This window comes from Sinocyclocheilus anshuiensis, unplaced genomic scaffold (assembly GCF_001515605.1).
Source record: "Sinocyclocheilus anshuiensis isolate Anshui unplaced genomic scaffold, SAMN03320099.WGS_v1.1 scaffold1894, whole genome shotgun sequence".
NCBI lineage: Eukaryota > Metazoa > Chordata > Actinopteri > Cypriniformes > Cyprinidae > Sinocyclocheilus > Sinocyclocheilus anshuiensis.
The window spans coordinates 276,335-299,762 of NW_015542447.1; the positions used below are offsets into that span (position 1 = coordinate 276,335).

The following is a 23,428-nucleotide window of genomic DNA, read 5'->3' on the forward strand; positions in this document are numbered from 1 at the left end:
GATAACACCTCAGTATACGGTGCCCGATCCTCCTCAGTGCCCTCACGGAGAGTCACTGATACCCCTGCGACCCTCGGTGCTTCCGGGCTCAGTGAGCTCCAGCGAGCGAAATTCCCAGCTGCCGTCCGGCGACGGTATGGCACGGGAGAGCTCGCCCCCTCGAGTGAGGGTGCTACAGCAGTCAGGTCGGTCGTTCCCTGCCGGTCATGCCATACTCCCTGCATCCCTCCAGGCGCTACTTCATCGAAGCTGGTTTGCGCTCTGCCGGATGCGCTTTTATACTTTCTGGTGCTTACGTCACCCCGCTCGTGACGTCTCGCTACTCCATTGGACTGATTTGACACGTGCTTCAGATCACGGTCACGCAGGGGCGTTCCCAAAGCGACTTCGACGCAGCGTCTCGTTCCCTCGGGGAACCATGGTTACATACGTAACCTAGAGACGTTTTCTCCTACTTTCCCATGTGGATTTATTAAAGACTCCGTTTGTTTGACTATCTGCCTCCTTCGTACTCCTTCAAGCTCCTTTCCCCAACAACCCGTGACAGCCACAGTCTTGTAGAGTTTAGTTGAAGTCAAAAAATCTCACCCTTCAACCATCGATCATTAAAAGGACATTTTAAACTTTAAAAGCATTAACAAATTACTTTCAACATACCATGAATAACTCCTGAAGATCCTCCTTCTGTCAGCAGCAATATTACAGATGTGTCAATTATCATTATAGTAATATACGGTATGTCTATATTTCGTAACAATTACATTTTACAGCATCCATGTGAAAACAACCCTAGAAAGAGAGATGAAAGATTCTTAGTGCATTCCAGGCAATTGTTCATGGTTTATGTTGTAAATTAATGAAAATTTACGACCCATTCAGTCAAAATGACGGAGAAGGATTATTTGTATTTGTTTAATCTTCTGATTTGAAATGAATTGTTGCAGTCTTTTTAAATAGAACTTCCCCAACAAGAAGTGCCTCCCACTGTTTAAAAGACATTAGGCTTGTTAGGAAAAAGGTGGATACAGTTCCCTAAAAAATGGTCTGTATGTTTTGCTATATAATAAGCAGAGAATGCTATTTAATATTTTTCAACTTCAGTTTTTAAGTAAACTTTTGATATTTAACTGTTATGTCTCTGGATTCAGGAGGTTCGCATGTTTGTTTTACCTACAGGTGACCAAACTGAAAATGTCAGAGGGAGGAAGCACTGCCAGGGCAGAGACCCAGGTGGCCTGTATGGTGGTTGTCATGGTGATGGCCTTCCTGCTCACCTGGCTGCCCTATGCCGCATTTGCACTGTCTGTGATTTTAGACCCGAACCTTTACATTGACCCGGTGATCGCCACTGTTCCCATGTATCTGGCCAAGAGCAGCATCAATTACATTATTCACTTAAACAGTCACTGAGGATTCCTCAAAACCATGCTCAGTATTGCAATAAGCGTTAAAATATGATCAATGATTGATTGATATGACCCAAAACACTTTTTCTGTATCAGTTCAGAGAGCATGCTGTGCCGTTCCTACTCTGTGGCAGAAACCCGTGGGCCGCTGAGGCAGAATCAGAAGACCACAGTTTCATCTGTCAGCAGGAGCAACAAGGTCTCTCCTTCATAACCACTTATATCACTTACTACACATGTATGAAGGATGAGCCCCTTTTAATTCATAAAAAAAAACATTGTTTCCCACATGAAAAAATACTATAGTAATTTATAGTAAATACTGTAGTGTTTTTGAACCATACTATAGTAAAGTGTATTATACTGTATATATTATAGTATTTACAACACTTTTTAATGAATGCTACAGCATACTGTAGCATGCTATTGCATAACTATAAGTGAACTGATAAACTGTAATAAATACTGTAGTATACTTTAGTTTTTACTACAGTAAACTGTAGTGTATTGTAGTATAATATACCCTGTAGCTGTAGAAAACTTAGTACTGGGTAAAGTAATTTGTTTATATTACTATAGTTGTTATATTACCACAGCAACTATAGAATTACCACAACAAGTTAATTCAATTACTTTACTGTAGTTTGGTTCAAAAACACTATAGTATTTACTATAAATTACTATAGTATTTTTTCATGTGGGATTCCCTGAATGTTTTCACTAAAACTGAACTTGAATGCTTGTCTGTTTTCTGTCTGTTTTGATGAGCAAAAATCTCTACATTATTTAAATTGGTTGTATGCTGCATTCAGATGAATTGAAGTTAAATGAATGTGCTAATCCAGTTAGAACGCTGTGTAATCATAATGTAGATGATATTCCTGACTTTTCCTCCAGCATATGTGAATCTTTGTGAGGGTCTGTGCACTCAGCTGATTAAATGGAGACTTGCTTATTAGCAGCATCTTTAGATGATGGACTGATTAATTCTCTGCTCATCTCTGATGCTCCCACACTACAGAAACGCATGTCAGGAATCAGCTTTTTTCCATAATGAAGCTAATTAAATACACGTGTGTGTGTATATATATATATACTAGTTACCTAGCTTAGCCTAGTTACTTACCTACTTACCTAGCACTTGCATTTTATTGTTCTTTTGTTTTAACGTGTTAAGTACCAAAACTGACCACCAGGTGCCACTGTCAGTATGCTGACACAGGCTAGGAACATGTTTTCTCGCATTGATTGTATCGTTACAGTGGCACCTGAACAGAGGTGGGATATATTAGGCAGCAAGTCCAGTCCAAGCACACAGAAGAACTACTGTAACACAAATCACAGAAAAACATAATGCTGGTCACATCGTAGGCCTGTCAAAGTGCCCCTTATGACCCGTGCACCACCGAAAGCACCTACAATGTTCACATGAGCATCAGAACTGGACCATGGAGCAATGGAAGAGGATTGCCTGGTCTGATGAATTATGTTTTCATTTAGATCAGATTACTGCAGAGCACATACACTACTTCATATGGTTTACCCTGATGAAAGTGGCCTCTCTCAGCAGGATTATGCACCCTTCTACACTGCAAAAATTGTTCAGGAATAGTTTGAGGAACATGACAAAGAGTTCAAGGTGTTGCCTGGTTTTTATTTTCCTTAAACCTGAGTGAGCATCTATGGAACTGGGATATGCAGGACTAACAAATCCGATCCACTGAGCCACTAATCTTCATGTTCAGAGGTCTGGTAGAGTCCATGCCTCGATGCATGAGAGGAACTTAGACAGCAGGTGGTTTTAATGTTGTGGCTGATCTGTGAGTGAGTGTGTGTGTACGAGTGTGTGTTTGTGTGTGTGTGTGTGTGTGTCTGTGTGTGTGTGTGTGAGTGAGTGAGTGTGTGAGTGAATAAATAAGGATTATTTCTTTATACTAACACAATACATTGGGCCATATTTTAATGACTTTTGTAGAGTGAATCTGTATGTCTGTGCTATGTGTGTGTGTGTGTGTGTGTGTGTGTGTGTGTGTGTCTTGGTATCATGGGGAATAGTAATACCAGTAACAGGATAGTAATACCAGTAAGTGTGACCTTGTGGGGACATTTAAAAAAAAACCCAGCTTATAAATCATACAGAATTAAGTTTTTTGAAAATCTAAAAATGCAAGTTTTTAGTGAGGGGTAGGTTTAGGGTAAGGGGATAGAAAATACAGTTTGTACAGTAGAAAAACTATTAATGGAATGAACCCATGAAACATGGGAACCAGAAACTACTGTCAATTTTTGAATTTCAAAAAAACACTGTTTAGCATGTTTTTTAAAGCAATTTGGTTTACAACGACACAGGAAGTGTCCTCCTAAACCATATACAGAACCAGAACACACACACATATCCCAAAATGGGTAATCTACTGCAACACATTATTAGTTCAGTTCCTCTTTCTTTTTTAGAACCAAAACTGCTTCTGAACGCAATCATTTAAGCCAGCAGGGAAATGTCTCAGAGATGTGGTCTGACTGTTTTTCATTTTCATGTCCTTTAACAGGTGCAGATGTCTCACCGCCCTCAACAGCTAATGTAGGCTCCTGTCAGCTGCACATGGTTCGCTCTGCAGTCTCGTTATCTAAAACTGTGTCTTATTTCTTCTGCACTGTTAACTGTAAAGCAATGACAGGCCATTAACATTTTGAAGAGTTTTTTAGGCTATAAATATCTTCAAAACGGTAAAGAAATGCAGACATGAACAGTGTTTTTTTTTTGTTTTTCTTTATGTCAGACAGTCTATACACTTATGAATATGCAATTTAGCTAATAAGACTAGGTTGATCATATACAGCTCGTGTTTTTGCGACTTCTCAGGAGTCTAGACCCTATGGTCTAGACATCAATATGATTGAAAATAAAATCAAACTGCCAATACCAAATAAAATAAACAGCATCTCTTACAAAAGGTACAGTTTACAGCAACATTCTTTTGCAAAATATGATGGTTTAGCTAGATTTGTTCTATGAATACGTTTAAATGGCCCTTCCTTAAATGTAAACAAACATCACCACCAAGCATAGACGCCGGTGCGCAGCGCCGGAAAAGGAGCCTAGTTTCCGGTTAAACAGCATTGACGATGGTTTATGTATCAAACGGTAAGTGCTACAAACAACTCTTATTTTGTTAAGAAAAATAATGTTATCTTTGCCGACAAACTTGCACCATTGTTATTATATAAAATAAATTGCCATACGTGACTAAATATGTAATTTAGCATAATTGTGTTCGTTTTACGCCAGCCAAGAGTTAATACATCCAGTATTACTGTGTTGTCTGTCACTCTGCCTAACATACATTTTGATATGAGACCTTATATTTGTATGAATTATCGATACGATCCGTTCAGACCAACATCTGGTTGTGTTACAATGATAATATCCGGGTAAGGCTCTATTGGTGAATACACAGCTCCTCCTGAATATTAATTAAATGAAGCTGACGTTCTCGTAATCTTTCTGGGTCGTCAGCTTACATTTCACGAGTCAGTTTGTTGATCCGTAAATACAACCTCTGCCTTTACGAACGTGATGTATTAAATATTCATAATAACGCTGCAGCTTCGCGCAGTAGCGGGCATATCAACTTACTCGTTGTTCGTACAGTATAAGTTACATGTTTTGTTTGGAGCTCATTTGGTGTGTTGTGTGATATTTCTTTTTCTCTCTGTGTTCAGGTCAGGTTCTGGACAGCAGGACCCGGTCGCCGTGGAGCTTGTCTTTCCTGAGCGATCTCTTCTGGGGTGCCGTCGAGTTTATTGGCTTGTTGTAAGTTCAGTTTGTTTGCATGTGTGTGTTTTCTCTGGCCAGCTGGGACAGTAACGTTAGTTTCAGTTTTTATATTGCCTTGCCAACATGCTCACTGATCTCACCATGATGAAATGAACGAGACAATACTAGTTTTAGTAATTCATTATAACATACGTTGAAAATATATTTTCCACTACATGTCAAGTTTTTATTACACATTTTTTAGTTCTTTGCAAAAATGAAAAATCCTAACAAAATGGAAATTGTGCAGCTAAAATGTAACTAAATTCATAAACACACTTGTGCTGGTAAACAATGGTTTAAAACATCACTGCCTGGTCTGTAGTTATCAATACATTAACATCAATGCTTCCAAGAGTCGCACAAGTCATTTTTGCCATTTTTATAAAACCTCTGCATACTAGAAAATTAAGATCAGGTTCCAGACAGACTGTCAGTCTGTGTATTAGTGGGGGGAATTGACTCTTTCCGCAGGCTAGTGGTGATACTGATACTGACCTTATATGGATGTTTAACAATACAGAATGTATATTTTTAAAAAAAAAGGATCAATAAGTATAAGACGAATGTGTTCATAAATGAAGAGTAGTCAACCCTGTTGTAAATGAAACATTCTTTCTTTGCATTCATTTTGAAGTCATGATCGAACTGTATGTTCACTCAAGACCTACACATATTGAAAGGTGAACAGTCATCAGTATGTGATTTTCTTTAAAATAACCTTGAGCATATTTTACTGGACTGTCCTGCTTTTAATGTTATTAGGAAAACATTTTATTCAGAAATAAGGGTGAATAAGGAACTGGTAAGGATATACATAACTGTAAAATTGTATAATGTGTGTCAAATATTAAACTGAAAGGTTTTCTACAGTTTATTTGTATAATGTGTTACTACAATTTCATATTTTTGCTGTAAACATAGCCGTTGATGCTGATATGGCATTAAAGGAATAGTTTGCCTAAATTGAAAATTTGCTGAAAATTTACTTACACACAGGCCATCCTAGATACAGATGAGTTTTTTTTTTTTTTTTCAAATGTTTAGCAAATAAAATTTTTTGAGTGAACTATTGCTTTAATAAATAAATGAATATATGCAAGTTACATCATTACGTAAGGTGGTGATAAAATATTCAGAACAGACGCAATCCTACATGCCATTGCTTAAATATCTCACAGAAAACCAAACATAACACATTTGCAAGGCCTTAAAGCAGGGAACCATTCTGTCAACTGGCCAGACACTCTCTCACACGGATTTGAGGAAGCATCAGGTGGTGATAAAATATTCAGAACAGACGCAATCCTACATGCCATTGCTTAAATATCTCACAGAAAACCAAACATAACACGTTTGCAAGGCCTTAAAGCAGGGAACCATTCTGTCAACTGGCCAGACACTCTCTCACACGGATTTGAGGAAGCATTCATGTCTGGAGCAGAAGTGTAAAATATTAAACTGCCTACATAAGATATTTTAATATAAATAATGTATGAAATAAATGTTAAAGCAGAAATAAGAAAGATGTAAACAGCATCTCGCTTGCTCCCGCTCTCTCCTCCAGCTCGTCACCTCTCCGCATTGGATTGTGGGAACTAGTGCTTCAGCGAGTGTACATCGGTGGTACACTCAAAATCAGAATGCATTGTGGGTAAAAAAAGTAGTGAACGAATGAAGTAGTTCACTCAGAATTCGGACAGCACTACACAATGATTGACACCCGATATAGTGCACTGTATAGTGGACAGGGAGACAGCTTTAGTGTTAGAGGTTTGCTCAGATCACTAGGAGCACTAGTACTAGTGATGATCGACCTGCCCGAGCTAACAATCTGTATAATGTCTCCACAGCTTCCAGTCTCTCATTCAGCCAGATCTGTCTAAAGATGGACAGAGCAGTGCATCGTCTCGCTTCAGTGATGGCAGAGGGTACGTCTCAACCCTTCATCAGCAGAACCACTGTGTTTGTAGTCATGACGTGATCAGGTTCTGTGTGTTTACACTGTGATGTTCTTGCAGTCCTCCTGGATTCCCTGGGCGCAGACGGATGGGCAGAATAAACCACGGTGCGGGTCCCACCCCTCCTCCTATGGGCGGAGGAGGATGAGGAAGGTTAGTACGAGTGAAGAACCTGAAGAGCAACCTGACACAAACTTACTGAGAGGAGGTCATCAAGAATAACCATATGTTTGTCTTTTGCAGGTAAACGCCTGCACAGCGATGCAGGCGCACGGGGGTGTGACACGCTGGTTTTAGCTGCATACTGCTCAGATAGGGCTCCGTTGCAGACGAGCACAGTACATCACACTCCTCTTCCTATGGCTGCCGCTGCTGTCACGCAGTTTCTTGACGTTACTCTGGGAATTCCTTGTCTGAGGGGCCAGAGGGACTGATCATGGCAGCCAAACCCCAGCCGCCATCATAGAAAAGCCAACACACACACATACACGTTACATAACTTATCTCTCTCTCTCTCTCTCTCTCTTTTTTTTTTAGTAATATCTTCCGAAAGTAATGTTGTAGAGGATGTTGTATGTACCCTTTGCATCAATAAAGTAAGTTATAATGATGATCCTTTGTTCTGTCCAGACTCGTGGCTATTATTACGTGTAACAGGGTATCTACAGTCAAGAAAATCTGGAAAGATTTTTAGCCAGCAATTACATTAATTGCATACAGCACAGTAAATTCTGTCTTCAGGTTATTAAATAATACTAAATATTAATTAATTGAATGAATATTCAATTATTAATTAAATGAATATTATTCACTCTATGAGCAAAACTATTGTGTTTTCCAAAAGCATCGTAACCAGTGTTAGGGAAAGTTACTTTTAAAAGTAATGGATTACAATATTGTGTTACTTCCTAAAAAAGTAACTAATTACGGTACTTAGTTACTTTTTATTGAAAGTAAGGATATTTGTATTATTGAACATATTTAATTAGTGCAGCTTTGAGTCATATTCTGAGTTGCTTTTAACTGTTTTTATTCATTTTGAGGAAAACTAAATCTGATTTTTTTTTTTGTGAGTGAGATGAATTAATGCATGTTCACATAGAACTAAAGTAACATCTTACTCCCGATTTCTCTCAACAAGGGGACAGGAGAGCTTTCCATCAACAAATGGGGAAAAAAAGTAACTGGCGTTACTTATTTGAAAAAGTAACTCAGATATTTTCTTGTAAATTAAAAAGTAATGCGTTACTTTACTAGTTACTTGAAAAAAGTAATCTGATTACATAACTCGCGGTACTTGTAATGCGTTATCCCCAACACTGATCGTAACCCTAAGTAGGTCTCTACGATCCACTTATCTTACGATGCTTTTGAGAAACGCAGTCCTGACTATTACACAAACAGGGACTTAAATGATGTTGCATTTTAAATACATAGACATTATTATTGTGGTGTTGTTCCCCTCTTTGCAACTACAGTATAACAGCTTCTGGGAAGGCTTTCCACACGTTTTGGGGGTAATTTTTTGCCCATTCTTCCACTAGACTAGAGTATTTGTGAGGTCAAGCTCACAATCTCAGTTCCAGTTCATCCAGAAGGTGTGGCTCTGTGCAGACCATTCAAGTTCTTCCAGACCAAACTCATCCAACTCTGTGCCAAACAGCCAAGAAAACCATAACAGTAATCCAGTCCATCAATTAACATCTTTTGAAGCAAAAAGCTGCATGTTTGTAAGAAACAAACCCATCAAGATGTTCAACTTCAACTAACATCCTGTAAAAAGCAAAAAGCTTAACATCTTGACAAAAGCAAGCGAGCAAACTCATTTATATAGCACATTTACAAACAACAGACGTTGCCCCAAAGTGTACGGTGGCCGAGAAGTGCAGAGCAAATCACAATTCTGAAAACAAAATAACAAGTCAGAAAAGACAATGACAAATTCGAAAACAAAATAACAAGTCAGAAAACACAACGACAAAATCAGACAAACCGGAAGAGGTAGGTATAATTTGAGACAGCGCCATTGGTTTGGGATTTCTCACCGCTGACTGGACGAGACATCTGTCAATCAACGTATACAGGAAGAACCAGCCGAAGAACAGCAGAGTCGTGGTAGAAAGTTCGGAGATGGTATTAAAGTAGCTCAGTTTAAATGTATTGTATGAATTGCGTTTACTCTGGAATAAAAAATACAGGGTGTCTATTTAGATTTAGTTAAAAGTGGATGTAAATCATCAGCTCCAGTGCACCACTGGTTATTTTGTTTTCCATCTGCACCAGATGGATAAGTGCTGTCGTTGGCTTTTTGACGCGATCGACCCGGGTTCGATCCCGCCTTTTGCGAGAATGGCAGGCAAACATCAACAACCCGATCTTCCTTCCTGGTACTGTAGTACTTTTACTAACTGTACTATAAAGTGTTCTCACCGGTTAATGACATGTGATGTATTATAGTAATGTTGTCTCTGGTCGTCTGATCTGTTCGTGTTCATGCGTTCAGGGGGCGTGGCTTACTACTGCACACAGCACAAAGCAATAAACTATTATTAACAGCATTATAAGTGATAGTTTATAAATCATAATAGATTTTCATGTTATTGTTAATGTGGTTTAGATACACACAGTAAGTTTGGGCATGTAAACGACTCGACTAGTTGTGGACTGTGCCTCTAGCTGTTTCATGGTGTAACGTCGCTCTCAAAATGCGGTTGTGACTCCTGTAAATTTCGACTCCTGTAAATTTCAGTCACATGACACGTGCAGTCGGTGGCGCTAATATTATTTATGAAGAGTCGACTTCCATTAGACAGACATGTTTTACACCCCAGCCCTGTAGGTGGCGGGACTGTACCTACAGCTGGTCTGCCAACCGCCATTAGACTGAGAGAAATAGTTGCTTTAAACAGTCTCGTGCATCAAGCAGTGTGTGGATTAATGTACTCTTAATTCATTTAGTTCATCAGCATCAGCATCATGACACAAACAGACAGAGACGCGGAGAACGGAAGAGACAGAGAGAAAGAGCAGCGCGGAGTGAAGAGACCCGTGGTGCCCGCTGCTGTACCAGAGCCATTACAGGAGGTGACAATTACATTATTCATAATCAGATCATAAATAGAAGTGAAAAGGACAAAAATCTGAAAAAAATATATACTATGTCAACACTTTCGGTGCCTGCACCCCTTATAATAACAGCAAGACTTGGTGCTTGCAAGAAGTGACAATATCAGAATAGTTATTATTATTTATGTATTATATTATAATAATGAAATTAATAATAAGTATTTAGTTTATAATAAGCATTAATTTGATATTAATAAGAATTAATTATATTTATTCTATTCAGCAATTTAATTTCTTCTAGTAACAGTTGTTTTTCATGTCTGTTTAATAATGGTCGTAACTATTTTGCATCTCCTACGTATGAAAACACGTTCTTGTTTGCGTCTCAAAACCTGGAATGTATTTCAAAATCTGATTTATACAGTAAAAATCTGAAATGGTGTCTCATTTTTGTAGCAAGAGATGTGCACATCAATGTTTGGTTTTGGTGCTGACTATTTTTTACTGAAACCTCTGTGTAAATAAGTCTTAAGTTACTACTGGATAATGTCTCAGATTATCCTAATCCACTTTACTTAATAGTTACTAGTGAACTCTTATTAGTAAAATAAAAAATTGGACTAGATAGTCAGAAGCACCTCATAATTCAAAGAAACGCACACTAGTTTAATATTTGATCTAGATAGCACACGTATGTCTGCAAGATGTCTGTTAAAGATCACTTGATCTGGAAAGCATCTGCTGTGTACAAAACGTGTACAAAAGTACGTTTTACATTCTTTCTAAATCATAAACATTAGGGTTGCTCCGATCAGGATTTTTGAGGCCGATCACAGAGATTCAAGATTCGTTTATCGTCACTATACTAAAAGTAGAGCGAAATTAGAGCAATCCGTACAGTGCAATCACACATAAATTAGTGCAAGCTAAACATCTAATTTAATTAGAAAACAAACAGTAACAGCAAAGCGAACAGTCAGATATTGCTCAGAAATATTGCACGGTGAGCAGAAAGTACTGCATGATATTGCGCACAATAAAAGAGAGTTAAATGCAACAGAATATACACACAAACACAAACTGAATAATATAAGATGTAAACTTATACTAAATAGACACACACAGAGGTATACAGAGGGTGTTGTTAACCTGTGTCAGTTGAGATATAAGATGCCCCATCAGATTGGTGCATTTCTAATTTTTTATGTGTGTGTGTGTATGCTGACAGCGTTCAGCTCCCGTATAGCACTGGGGTAAAAGCTGTTCTTAAGTCTTAGTGGTCTGTGATTTGATGGACCTGAAACGTTTACCAGAGGGCAGCAATTCAAACAAATGATGTCCTGGATGGTAGGGATCCTTTAAAATGTTCGCTGCCCTTCCAAGGCAGCCTGCAGTGTAAAGTTCTTTTAAGGAAGGCAGAGGACAGCCAATCATTTTTTGTGCCGAATCGATCACCCACTGGAGAGCTTTCTTGTCTGCCACTTAGCTGCTGGCGTACCACATGGAGATGCTGTAAGTTATCACACTTTCAGTGGCACATCGATAGAAGGACTCTAGCAGCTGCTCTTGTAGACGGCTCTTCCTCAGTGTCCTCAAGAAATAGAGTCACTGCTGTGCTTTTTTGACCGCTGCTGAAGTGTTTGTGCTCCAGGAAAGATCCCCAGCGATGTTCATGCCCAAGAATCTGAAGGCCGGAACCCTCTCCACGCAGACCCCGTTGATGTGCAATGGTGTAAGGTTTGTGTTGTGCTTTCGGAAGTCAATGATGAGCTCTTTGGTTTTAGGAGCATTCAGAGCCAGGTTATTTGCCGTGCACCATTCTGTCAGTCTCTGAATTTCATCTCTGTAAGCTGTTTCATCTCCTCCTGAGATGAGTCCAACTACGGTCGTGTCATCTGCAAATTTGTTGATAGTGTTGGTAGGATGGGTTGAAGTACAGTCATAAGTATAAAGTACAAAGGAAGTGGGCTCAGCACGCAGCCCTGTGGGGCACCTGTACTCAGAGTTAAGGTGGAGGAGAAATGGGAGCCTACCCTAACCGTCTGAGGGCGGTTAGTCAGGAAGTCCTTAATCCAGTGACAGATAGATGGAGCGAGACCTAAGTCCAGCAGTTTAGCTACCAACCTGTCAGGGAGGACTGTGTTGAATGCTGAACTGTAGTCAGTAAAAAGCATCCTCACATAGCTGCCTTGGTGTTCCAGGTGGAGCAATGCAGACGGTGCTGCATATCATGCTAAACCTCAGCTTGAGATCGGTTTTTTGAGATCGGCCTTTATAGAGACCGCCGATCAAACATCCCAAAGCGATTATCGGCCGATAGTGATCGGTAGCCGATCGATCGGAGCACCTCTAATAAATATCTTAAAGACATCAAATATATGTCTATTTGACATCTGATAGGAAACGTCCAATAGACGTATTGCAGATAAGCAAACACTCTAAAAAAACTGTAAATGCAGATGTAAATGCAGACATCAAGTAGATGTCTCCGTGATGTACGTGTGCTATCAGGGGAGTATGTTTTTTTTTCTGAAACGTTAATTGTCACTTTCAGCAAATTCAAGCCAACTTCATTGTCGTGATTCATCCCGGATCAAAATCTCTGCGGATGGGCCGGGCTACAGACACCCTCCCCATAACCGTTCCTCAGGTCATCGCCCACAGACACAAACAGCCCGGTCAGCGCCGCTACGAGGACCAGTGCCTCTTACGAGAAGGACTGAATGCAAGTAACTTCACTTCCTCTCCATAATGTGATGCTAAATATTACGATGTTGAAAGCTTAAAATGATGTAGCTAATGAAATACAATACCAGTCAAAAATTTTTGAACAGTAAGATTTTTAATGTTTTTTAAAGAAGTCTCTTCTGCTCACCAAAGCTACGTTTATTTGATCCACAATACAGCAGAAGCAGTAATATTGTGAAATATTTTTACTATTTAAAATAATTGCTTTCAATTTGAATGTTTTTGTTTTGTTTTATGTTTTATTCCTGCGATGTAAAGTTTAGGAGCATTCAGAGCCAGGTTATTTGCCATGCACCATTCTGTCAGTCTCTGAATTTCATCTCTGTAAGCCGTTTCATCTCCTCCTGAGATGAGTCCAACTACGGTCGTGTCATCTGCAAATTTGATGATAGTGTTGGTAGGATGGGTTGAAGTACAGTCATAAGTATAAAGTACAAAGGAAGTGGGCTCAGCACGCAGCCCTGTGGGGCACCTGTACTCAGAGTTAAGGTGGAGGAGAAATGGGAGCCTACCCTAACCGTCTGAGGGCGGTTAGTCAGGAAGTCCTTAATCCAGTGACAGATAGATGGAGCGAGACCTAAGTCCAGCAGTTTAGCTACCAACCTGTCAGGGAGGACTGTGTTGAATGCTGAACTGTAGTCAGTAAAAAGCATCCTCACATAGCTGCCTTGGTGTTCCAGGTGGAGCAATGCAGACGGTGCTGCATATCATGCTAAACCTCAGCTTGAGATCGGTTTTTTGAGATCGGCCTTTATAGAGACCGCCGATCAAACATCCCAAAGCGATTATCGGCCGATAGTGATCGGTAGCCGATCGATCGGAGCACCTCTAATAAATATCTTAAAGACATCAAATATATGTCTATTTGACATCTGATAGGAAACGTCCAATAGACGTATTGCAGATAAGCAAACACTCTAAAAAAACTGTAAATGCAGATGTAAATGCAGACATCAAGTAGATGTCTCCGTGATGTACGTGTGCTATCAGGGGAGTATGTTTTTTTTTCTGAAACGTTAATTGTCACTTTCAGCAAATTCAAGCCAACTTCATTGTCGTGATTCATCCCGGATCAAAATCTCTGCGGATGGGCCGGGCTACAGACACCCTCCCCATAACCATTCCTCAGGTCATCGCCCACAGACACAAACAGCCCGGTCAGCGCCGCTACGAGGACCAGTGCCTCTTACGAGAAGGACTGAATGCAAGTAACTTCACTTCCTCTCCATAATGTGATGCTAAATATTACGATGTTGAAAGCTTAAAATGATGTAGCTAATGAAATACAATACCAGTCAAAAATTTTTGAACAGTAAGATTTTTAATGTTTTTTAAAGAAGTCTCTTCTGCTCACCAAAGCTACGTTTATTTGATCCACAATACAGCAGAAGCAGTAATATTGTGAAATATTTTTACTATTTAAAATAATTGCTTTCAATTTGAATGTTTTTGTTTTGTTTTATGTTTTATTCCTGCGATGTAAAGCTGAATTTTCAGCATCATTCCTCCAGTCTTCAGTGTCACATGATCCTTCAGAAATCATTCTAATATGCTGATTTGCTGCTCAAGAAATATTTCTGATTATTATTATTATTAATATTTAAAACAGTTGAGTAAATTTTTTTCAGGATTCTTTGTTGAATAGAAAGACCCAAAGATCAGTATTTATCTGAAATAAAAAGTTTTGTAACATTATGCACTATACCATTCAAAAGCTTAGAGTCAGTATAATTTATTTATTTATTTTTTATGGGGGGGGAATATATTCAAATAGAAAGCAATTATTTTAAATAGTAAAAAATATTTCAAAATTTTACTGTTTTTGCTGTTCTTTGGATGAAATAAATGCAGGCTTGGTGAGCAGAAGAGAATTCTAAAAAATTAAAAAAACATTAAAAAGTTCAAAAACCTTTGACTGGTAGTGTACATCAGTGGTTGATTGAACTGTATATTTTCCCTCATCTGCTGTTCACTGATGCTGTAGTCAGCAGACAGCAATGAACAGAGACAAAATGGGCTAAAAATGGTCGACCAGGTGATCTGGTCCAAGAAAATGTCCAACGGTGTGAGAAGAACCCCAGTACAGGCAGCACGTGAAGGAAGTTGTCAACATGCTGCTGGTTAAAATGGGCTTCTCAGGTATGACACTAAAACCATGTGCACCTGCTGGCGAGACAGTTGTCATGTACACCTCATATTCCTGACCAGTTGTGATGGAATTTTTACCATGTAATGTTCTGTTGCTTTCAGAAATTGTTATATTGCAGAAATAAAATGTAAATGTGAAACTCTTCTTGCATGATCACACTTGTAGGATCCCTGTTGACTAGTCCAGTGCTTCTGAAAGTTAGGGAGCTGGACTAGACATCAGAAAGCATTCTGGTTCAGTGAAATGAGAATCAGTTGTGGTGTTTAGTCAGTGGTAGTTCATTTAAGCTTCAGCACTGAAGCACACACACACACACACACATTTTAATTGTTCTAGGGATGCCACGGTGAGAATTTTTTCCCACCAATTAAAAAAACTTGTGACAACAACAGAGTTTCCGATTAAACTGCATATTTTACAATATAAGATATTTGTCAGTGACGCTTGGATCTGTAGAGCTTACTTTGATCTTGAACATTAGATCTTTATATCTTGATCAAATCAAATGTTTGAAAATGGTGGGATCATTATTATTCTTAATGAAAAACACAACCACAATAAAATACGTAGTACAATGACAACCTCGCATATACTAAACAAAGAACTTTTATTAACCAAAGACAGGTGACATGCGGACTAAAATAGATATGTTTTGACCACAAATTAAGAAAATTTTTTTACGACCTAATTAATTTCATTGTCTTATTCAATCGTAGCCACACTGTACTTATTCATTCTCTTGTTTTCATTAAATTCAAATTCTTAATTTACAGCCGCAATTGTTTAAAGAGAAAACAAAATAGTAAATTGTTGAAACATTCTTAATTCGTGGCATGGAGATATATGTATATATATATCCCACATGTCACGTGTGAGGTTCTGTATATAACCATGTTGCAACAGAAATAAATAAAAGCTCTTTGGATTTTCCCTTTACTTTAAAAGGGATGCTTAGTTTGTGGTGTATTATTATTTTAGTCACATTTTAATTTAACTATTAACTACAAACTTTGCCTCAATAAACTCCTAATTTGCTGCTAATTAATAGTTAGTAAGTTAGTTGTTAAGTTTAGGTATGGGGTGGGATTAAGGGAACTAATAGTTCCGTTCCCTAAGGGGAAGTCGTGGCCTAATGGTTTGAGAGTCGGACTCATAACCCAAAGGTTGCGGGTTCAAGTCTCGTACCGGCAGGGATTGATAAACTTACATTAAACATAGACATATTGCAGGGTTTCCGTGGGGTCCTTAAAAATGTAAAAATGTATCAAAAAGTCTTAAATTGTACAATAAAGTCTTAATTATGATTTCAAGAGGTCTTAAATTTGGGGACAGAAAGACCAGAGTTGCGATATGGCTCAATGTGACAAATTTCAAAAGGCTCTGATTTCATTGAATATGAGCGCTGCACGTTTCAAAGTCTGGTGCTGCACTGCTTTGTGTTCTGCCGTTACCGGGAAAACGGTTCTATTTCTGCCATTCCCAAAGCGGCACCTGCTGGCAGAGAATGAATGTGCATTTTCAATAAGCCTGTTGTTTTTGTTCAGACCAATGTGAAAATCGACTTACGTTTTTACCCTGCAAACACGCAGAGCTGTAAATGTGAACTGGTGGATTGATAAGAAGATAATGCATTATAAAAATCTAAACAGTAAAATTTACTTATATGTTATTTAATTGATATAAAAATGTATTGATAATAATTGTTTAAATTAATATAATAATTAATACTTTTGACTCATCCATTTTCTTAAAAATAGTTTAAATATTTTAAATAAACTAAAATAGTTTATATCATTTATAAAAAATATTTTGTAAAAACTTTTATCTGTACTGTAAATCATGCTTTTTACAGTTGTTTTACAGTTTAATATGTTACTATAGACATTGCCCTACCCTGCTCATATGTTATTAATTTTATTTGTGCGGGTCTTAAAAAGTCTTAAAGGGTTAGTTCACCCAAAAATGAAAATTAGGCTGTGTTTTACTCACACCCGAGGCACCCTAGGTGTATATGACTTTCTTCTTTCAGACGAATCCAGTCGGAGTTATATTAAAAATTGTCTTTGACCTTTCAAGCTGTTTAATGCCACTCAGCGGGTGTTGCATTGCTTCAGTCCAAAAGAAGTTAAATAAAAAGCGCCCATCCCAAGTTTCCTTACTTTAGCAAAGGAAAACAAGTCTCCTCTTGGCTTACATCGAAATCCTCCGACATTCTTCTTTACACAAATCCTCATTTTGTACTTGTAATTTGTGACCGTTGTTTTGTTTTGATCTCTCCGCTGCGTTTCCCCGTGCGTCACTTCTGAGCGGCGCATGCGCAATGCTAAACTCATACGTCATCAGCCCAGAGCTGCTTCTGTTTACAACAGTGAGCGCAAGCTAGATTAAAGTGATCATTACGTTTTGAATATGGATATTTTTCTTACAAAAACGCATCGATTCGCTACAGAAGGCCTTTGCTCACCCCCCAGAGCCGTGTGAGACACTTTTTTTTTATGGATGGGCGATTTTTATTTAAGTTCTTTTGGACTGAAGCAATGCAACACCCGCTGAGTGGCATTAAACAGCTTGAAAGATCAAAGACCATTTTTAATATAACTCCGACTGGATTCGTCTGAAAGAAGAAAGTCATATACACCTAGGATGCCTCGGGGGTGAGTAAAACACAGCCTAATTTTCATTTTTGGGTGAACTAACCCTTTAAATTTGAACTTAAAAATCCTTCAACAAACCCTGTGTTTTTAGATTTTAGTGTTTTTAGATCAGATTATTCGCCATCGTCTTGTGAGTCATCGCTCCTAACTCTATGATACATGATAGGGAACTACATAGTTTTTTAAAAGGCAAAACACTGGTGTGTGAAAGTCATGAAATGGGTGTAAGGTCCAACACTGTAACCCAGCCTAACTTGATCTCCTCTGTAGCTGTGGTGGTGCATCAGGAGTCGGTGTGTGTGACCTTTGGCAGCGGTCTGAGCAGTGCGTGTGTGGTGGATGTTGGCGACCAGAAGACCAGCGTGTGCTGCGTCGAGGACGGCGTGTCCCACCGCAGCTCCAGGTGAGAGAAACGCACTGTAGGGCTGATGCGCTTTATTATACACGCTATGTTAAAGGGTTTCGTATTTTCTGAAGACAATGCTTCCTGTGTAAAACTCAAACATTTCATACAGTTGATTGATGAAAAATATGAGGCAGTGTAACAACTCACTGCGTGATGGAGCCTAGAGAACGTAGTTACAATGTCCCTAAAATTCAAGATATGGGGCAAAAATGCCCCTGTTTGACTTTGTCTCATATTTACATCATATAGTTAAGCAATATCACACGAGTGCAAATGTGATACTGATCTTATACAACGTAATGCCCCTCAGCTCAGAATGTGCTCAGGTTGTATTGTAAACAATGGCGTCGTCAATGTTGCTTATCAATTTGAGCCCGATTGAGACGCAGAGGATATTAGTGAAGAGGATTGTGCAGAACCTGTGCAAACCCGATTATACGGTTTTATCCTGATTAAAGCTTTAATACAGCACAGCAACCACGTGCGTGTCCATGTTTAACGCTTCTCATAGCTATGTGAAAAATATCTGTCTGTCTTTACACATAAAGTGTACAATTGGATTTGGAACACAGTTTATTGTAGCTGACGAGCTGATGATCTGAATGAGAGAGAGATGCAGAGCATGGGATGCCAGGAACAGTATTGAGCACCGCTGCTTTAGAACATTGATTTTGAAACTTGTGAATCTATTAGCATTGTTAGAAGACAGAAACGCGATTCATTAATAGATTTTTTCACCCGTGCACCCCTAGTTTTGATGGCACGGCAACAACTCTTCCTCTTCTCTAAAGCAGCGCAGCTGATCAAATTTTTGTTTGATCAAACAAAATATTTCTTGCCGAAGCTACTCTTTGTAATGTCTGTTTGATGCTTTACACGACAACAATGACTTTAAATTATCTTTTGGAAGTAATTTCTCAGCCAAATTTGATGTGCGATTAATTAGATAAAAAAGGTTAATTGCTTACCAGCCCTAATATATATATATATATATAAGAAATGACACTTTGCTAGAATGTAAAGTAGTGAGTGTACAGCTTGTATAACAGTGTAAATTTGCTGTCCCCTCAAAATAACTCAACACACCATTAATGTCTAAACCGCTGGCCGCAAAAGTGAGTACATCCCTAAGTGAAAATGTCCAAATTGGGCCCAATTAGCCATATTCTCTCCCAGCGTACCCAATTTGGACATTTTCACTTAGGGGTGTACTCACTTTTGTGGCCAGCGGTTTAGACATTAATGGCTGTGTGTGGAGTTATTTTGAGGGGACAGCAAATTTACACTGTTATACAAGCTGTACACTCACTACTTTACATTGTAGCAAAGTGTCATTTCTTCAGTGTTGTCACATGAAAAGATATAATAAAATATTTACAAAAACCATGATTGTCCTGTATTTTCCTTTTTCTGAAGTTGGCAACGCTACGTGTAACGCTCTCAAGATCTCTTACTGATGTGTTCTTCTGTCATGCAGCACAGTAAACACAATCAAACCATGATTGTCCTGTATTTTCCTTTTTCTGAAGTTGGCAACGCTACGTGCAACGCTCTCAAGATCTCTTACTGATGTGTTCTTCTGTCATGCAGCACAGTAAACACAATCAAAAATACTTTGAGCTCTTGTGCCGTCTCTGTTGAATGCATGTGTTTTTGTGTGCAGGTTGTGTCTTGCGTACGGAGGCTCGGATGTGACGCGGTGTTTTTTCTGGCTCATGCAGAGAGCTGGATTTCCCTATAGAGAATGTCAACTCAGCAGCAAACTGGACTGTATGTTACTGCAGCAGCTCAAAGAGTCCTTCTGCCATCTGGATCAGGTGACCTCCACGCACCTGGAGCTAAACAAATGAGTCAGCCGTTTGTCAGTATTCACTAGGGCTGGGTGGTATGACGGTGTATATCGTTACAGCGGAATAAAGTGTCCATCGTTAGAGATTTTGTTGAATCGTGTATTCCGCGGTATGCAAAAATATCTGCGTAACATAATATTACTTAAAAGTTATATACACCTTTGAGTAAGGAAACATGCATGATTGAGAAAATAAAGAGTGGGACGCTCTTGATAGAGTTATTAAGCGCAATAAGCAGAGAAAAAGAACTCAATGCAGTGTTTGCGCCGACTGACACACAGCCGAAGCGCGCGCACTGAGAGCCCCTCTCTCTTTAGTGTTTTGTTGTGCTTGAATGGTCAGATACGCACACAATTATGTCAAAATGCCCGTTGTGTGGAGTATTCACGTAAACACAGTCGGTTATGTGTTAAATAAACGTAAACAGTGGGGTGAAATCCGTATGAAATTGTATCAGTGTGTTGGATCCGTGTAGTTGGTCTTAAAGGGACAGCAGTCTAATTTAGCTGTTTCTGTCAGTCGTTATTAATGTTAATCACTCACTGCGCTTGACTGAATCGCTTTTGGATCTTTAATAATAATCTGTTCATGTTTGATTGATACAGTGAAGACTAGTCTTTTATTTATACGCTTTATTCTTACTGCATGTTAAATAAACCTAGCCTACAGTAGCTGAATAAATTATACGTTTATTTCATATTTATTTGTTCTATTGTGTTTGTAATTTTCTTTTTTTTTTCTTTTTTTTAATAACAAAAATAAAATAAAATAAAAATAGCTGTATAGAGATATATATTGTTATCGTGAAATAAAATGTATACTACAGTGAAACATATACCCACAAGTCACAAGACAAAACAATCCCAAAACTAGTTCAGTTAGTGGAAAAAAAACGCATGGAATTGAGTCTTGTATAAATATAAATGAATATATGTCTGTGTGTTCAGTATTTACATCATATTATATTATATGCATATTATGCTTTGTAATCTGATGTATTATTGATTTCTGAGCAGGATATTTCTGGGCTGCAAGATCACGAGTTTCGCACACGTTTCCCTGATTCCCCAGTGCTGCTGTATCAGCTACGATTAGGAGATGAGAAACTCCAGGTAGAGACGGACCGGATCGTGGTGGTTTAGCGCTTGTCTGCTAATTGACAGCTGCATTGTTCTGTTTGTTTGATAGGCTCCCATGGCATTATTCTACCCTGCTGCGTTTGGGATAGTGGGGCAGAAGATGACATCGCTGCTGCATCGCTCTCAAGGAGACGCAGAGGATCCACATGATGAGCACTTCCTCCTGACCACACAGAGCAAACAAGACCAGGTACAACTCTCTACAGTTCCCGAGCTTCTACGGGCGGTGCAAAAGCACGATACTTACGCAGCATGTCATTTCACTGCACTGTGGCCACTAATGCACAGCAGCAAACATGCAACCAGTTTGTTCATGGGTTCAGATTTGTAGAAATGTAGCATTGCATCAGTGTCTCAGCAATGGATGCTCTGCAGTGAATGGGTGCCGTCAGAATGAGAGTCCAAACAGCTGATAAAAACATCACAATAATCCACAAGTAATCCACACCACTCCAGTCCATCAGTGAACATCTGGAGAAGACCAAATCAGCGTGTTTGTAAAAAACAAATTCATTATTAAGTTGTTTTTCAAACCGTTGGCTTCTGGATAAAATACAAGTCCTTTATCCATAATAAAAAGTCTCATCTGAATCAGGAGAGAAATCTGCACAGATCAAGCACTGTGTTGATGTGAGAGGACAAAAGGTGATGGACTTTTTCACTGGAGGAAGCGTTACTATGGATTACATTTACATTTAGTCATTTAGCAGACGCTTTTATCCAAAGCAACTTACAAATGAGGACAATAGAAGCAATCAAACCAACATAAGAGCAACAATATGTAAGTGCTGTGACAAGTCCCAGTCAGTGTAATGCAGTAAACGAAGCAAGTGTTTTTTTATGGACTCATATTTTAGCCAGAAGTGACAGTTTGAAGGTAAAAACATTTTAATGATAGATTGGTTTCTTACAAACACACAGCGTTTGTCTTCTCCAGATGTTCACTGATGGACTGGAGTGCTGTGGATTATTGTGATGTTTTTATCAGCTGTTTGGACTCTCATTCTGACGGCACCCATTCACTGCAGAGCATCCATTGCTGAGACACTGATGCAATGCTACATTTCTCCAAATCTGATGAAGAAACAAACTCAGGTACATCTTGGACAGCCTGAGGATGAGTGCATTTTTAGCTAATTTTCATTTCCGTGTGAACTATTCCTTTAAACACTATAATGTTTCTCTTCTTTTAGCCTGTTCAAACTGAACAGGTGAGAAATGGAGGAGTGTAATCTCACTGTGTTTCTCTCTCACACAGTCTTCTAAAGCCACAACAGACCGCAAATTATTCCCTAAGCCTGCTGGGTTTGAGGGGGAATCCAACATGTGCGACCCATCGGAGAAGGGAAATCTGACTCAGGATTTGGATTTGGGTCACGCTCAAGCCGAGTGCCTCGTTGGTGGGGCGGATGCAGAAGAAACATCGTCAGCTCTGTTGTCCAGGAAGACGGCCATGACTCAGTTTGAGGGAAAAGCACTCGGCGTGGATAAAGCCATCTTACACAGCATTGACTCCTGCGGTAAATACTGACTTTACCAACACATGGCTGAATCTCCCAAAAACCTGGGGGCAAATCTGACCCCCTAATTAAAGCTTAAAGTTTGCCGTGCTATTCAAAATATATTACGTAATATAATTTCAGCCATCTCTAACTTGGGTCATACTATGGACTGAGTGGTGTAATAATTCTTGTAAAAGTGTTTTTCTCTTATAAATTCCTATATAAATGTTCAGATATGAAACATAAGAGAACAAGTTGAAGCGGAGCAAGAAACAGTATAGAAAACAGGTGGTTTCTGTGTTTTTCAATGATTAAAGTGAATTTGTACAGGGAAGGAAACGTTGTGTTGAAGAAGATGATAGATTACAGTCACTGAAGAGTTTAGCTTCAGCTTAATAAAGCTCTTCAGAGAATTACAGACAGGTGAGTTTGATCAGAGTTGTAGCGAAACTCGGCAGGACAGTGAAGCAGAACTGAAGAATCTAGCACAAGGTCCCAAAAGCAAGCTGATGAAATGTGAATCTGGGTTTTTCTGTTTGCTTTCTACAAAGCAAAATATTCTGCATATTTACAAGGTGCAGCAAAGGGAAATGATTCTGTCTGAACCCGTTGCCACAGAAATACTTTTGGTTTGAAACATGACATGAGATTTTCGGAAGCTGAATAAATAAGCTTTCCATTGATGTATGGTTTGTTAGGATAGGACAATATTTGGCCGAGATACAACTAT

General features: G+C 38.9%; 2 protein-coding genes and 1 pseudogene across 2 annotated transcripts in view; all 3 read left to right on the forward strand.

Moving 5' to 3' along the window:
- The window catches only part of LOC107693598 (parapinopsin-like), a 4,640-nt pseudogene extending 3,020 nt beyond the window's left edge, over positions 1–1,620 (forward strand).
- Positions 1,621–4,474: 2,854 nt separating this feature from the next.
- selenok (selenoprotein K) lies at positions 4,475–7,797 on the forward strand. Its single transcript, XM_016493050.1, has 5 exons — positions 4,475–4,551; positions 5,130–5,220; positions 7,077–7,154; positions 7,245–7,337; positions 7,428–7,797. Exons 1-5 carry the CDS (start codon positions 4,533–4,535, stop codon positions 7,429–7,431), a joined length of 285 nt encoding a protein of 94 aa, XP_016348536.1. The 5' UTR covers positions 4,475–4,532; the 3' UTR covers positions 7,432–7,797.
- Positions 7,798–10,007: 2,210 nt separating this feature from the next.
- The window catches only part of LOC107693602 (actin-related protein 8-like), an 18,306-nt gene continuing 4,885 nt past the window's right edge, over positions 10,008–23,428 (forward strand). Inside the window, 9 exon segments of the mRNA XM_016493053.1 lie at positions 10,008–10,268; positions 12,805–12,979; positions 14,987–15,081; positions 15,083–15,137; positions 18,072–18,204; positions 19,871–20,024; positions 21,074–21,169; positions 21,246–21,386; positions 22,455–22,716. Of these exon segments, the coding sequence (XP_016348539.1) occupies positions 10,161–10,268; positions 12,805–12,979; positions 14,987–15,081; positions 15,083–15,137; positions 18,072–18,204; positions 19,871–20,024; positions 21,074–21,169; positions 21,246–21,386; positions 22,455–22,716 (1,219 nt within the window). The 5' untranslated portion in view covers positions 10,008–10,160.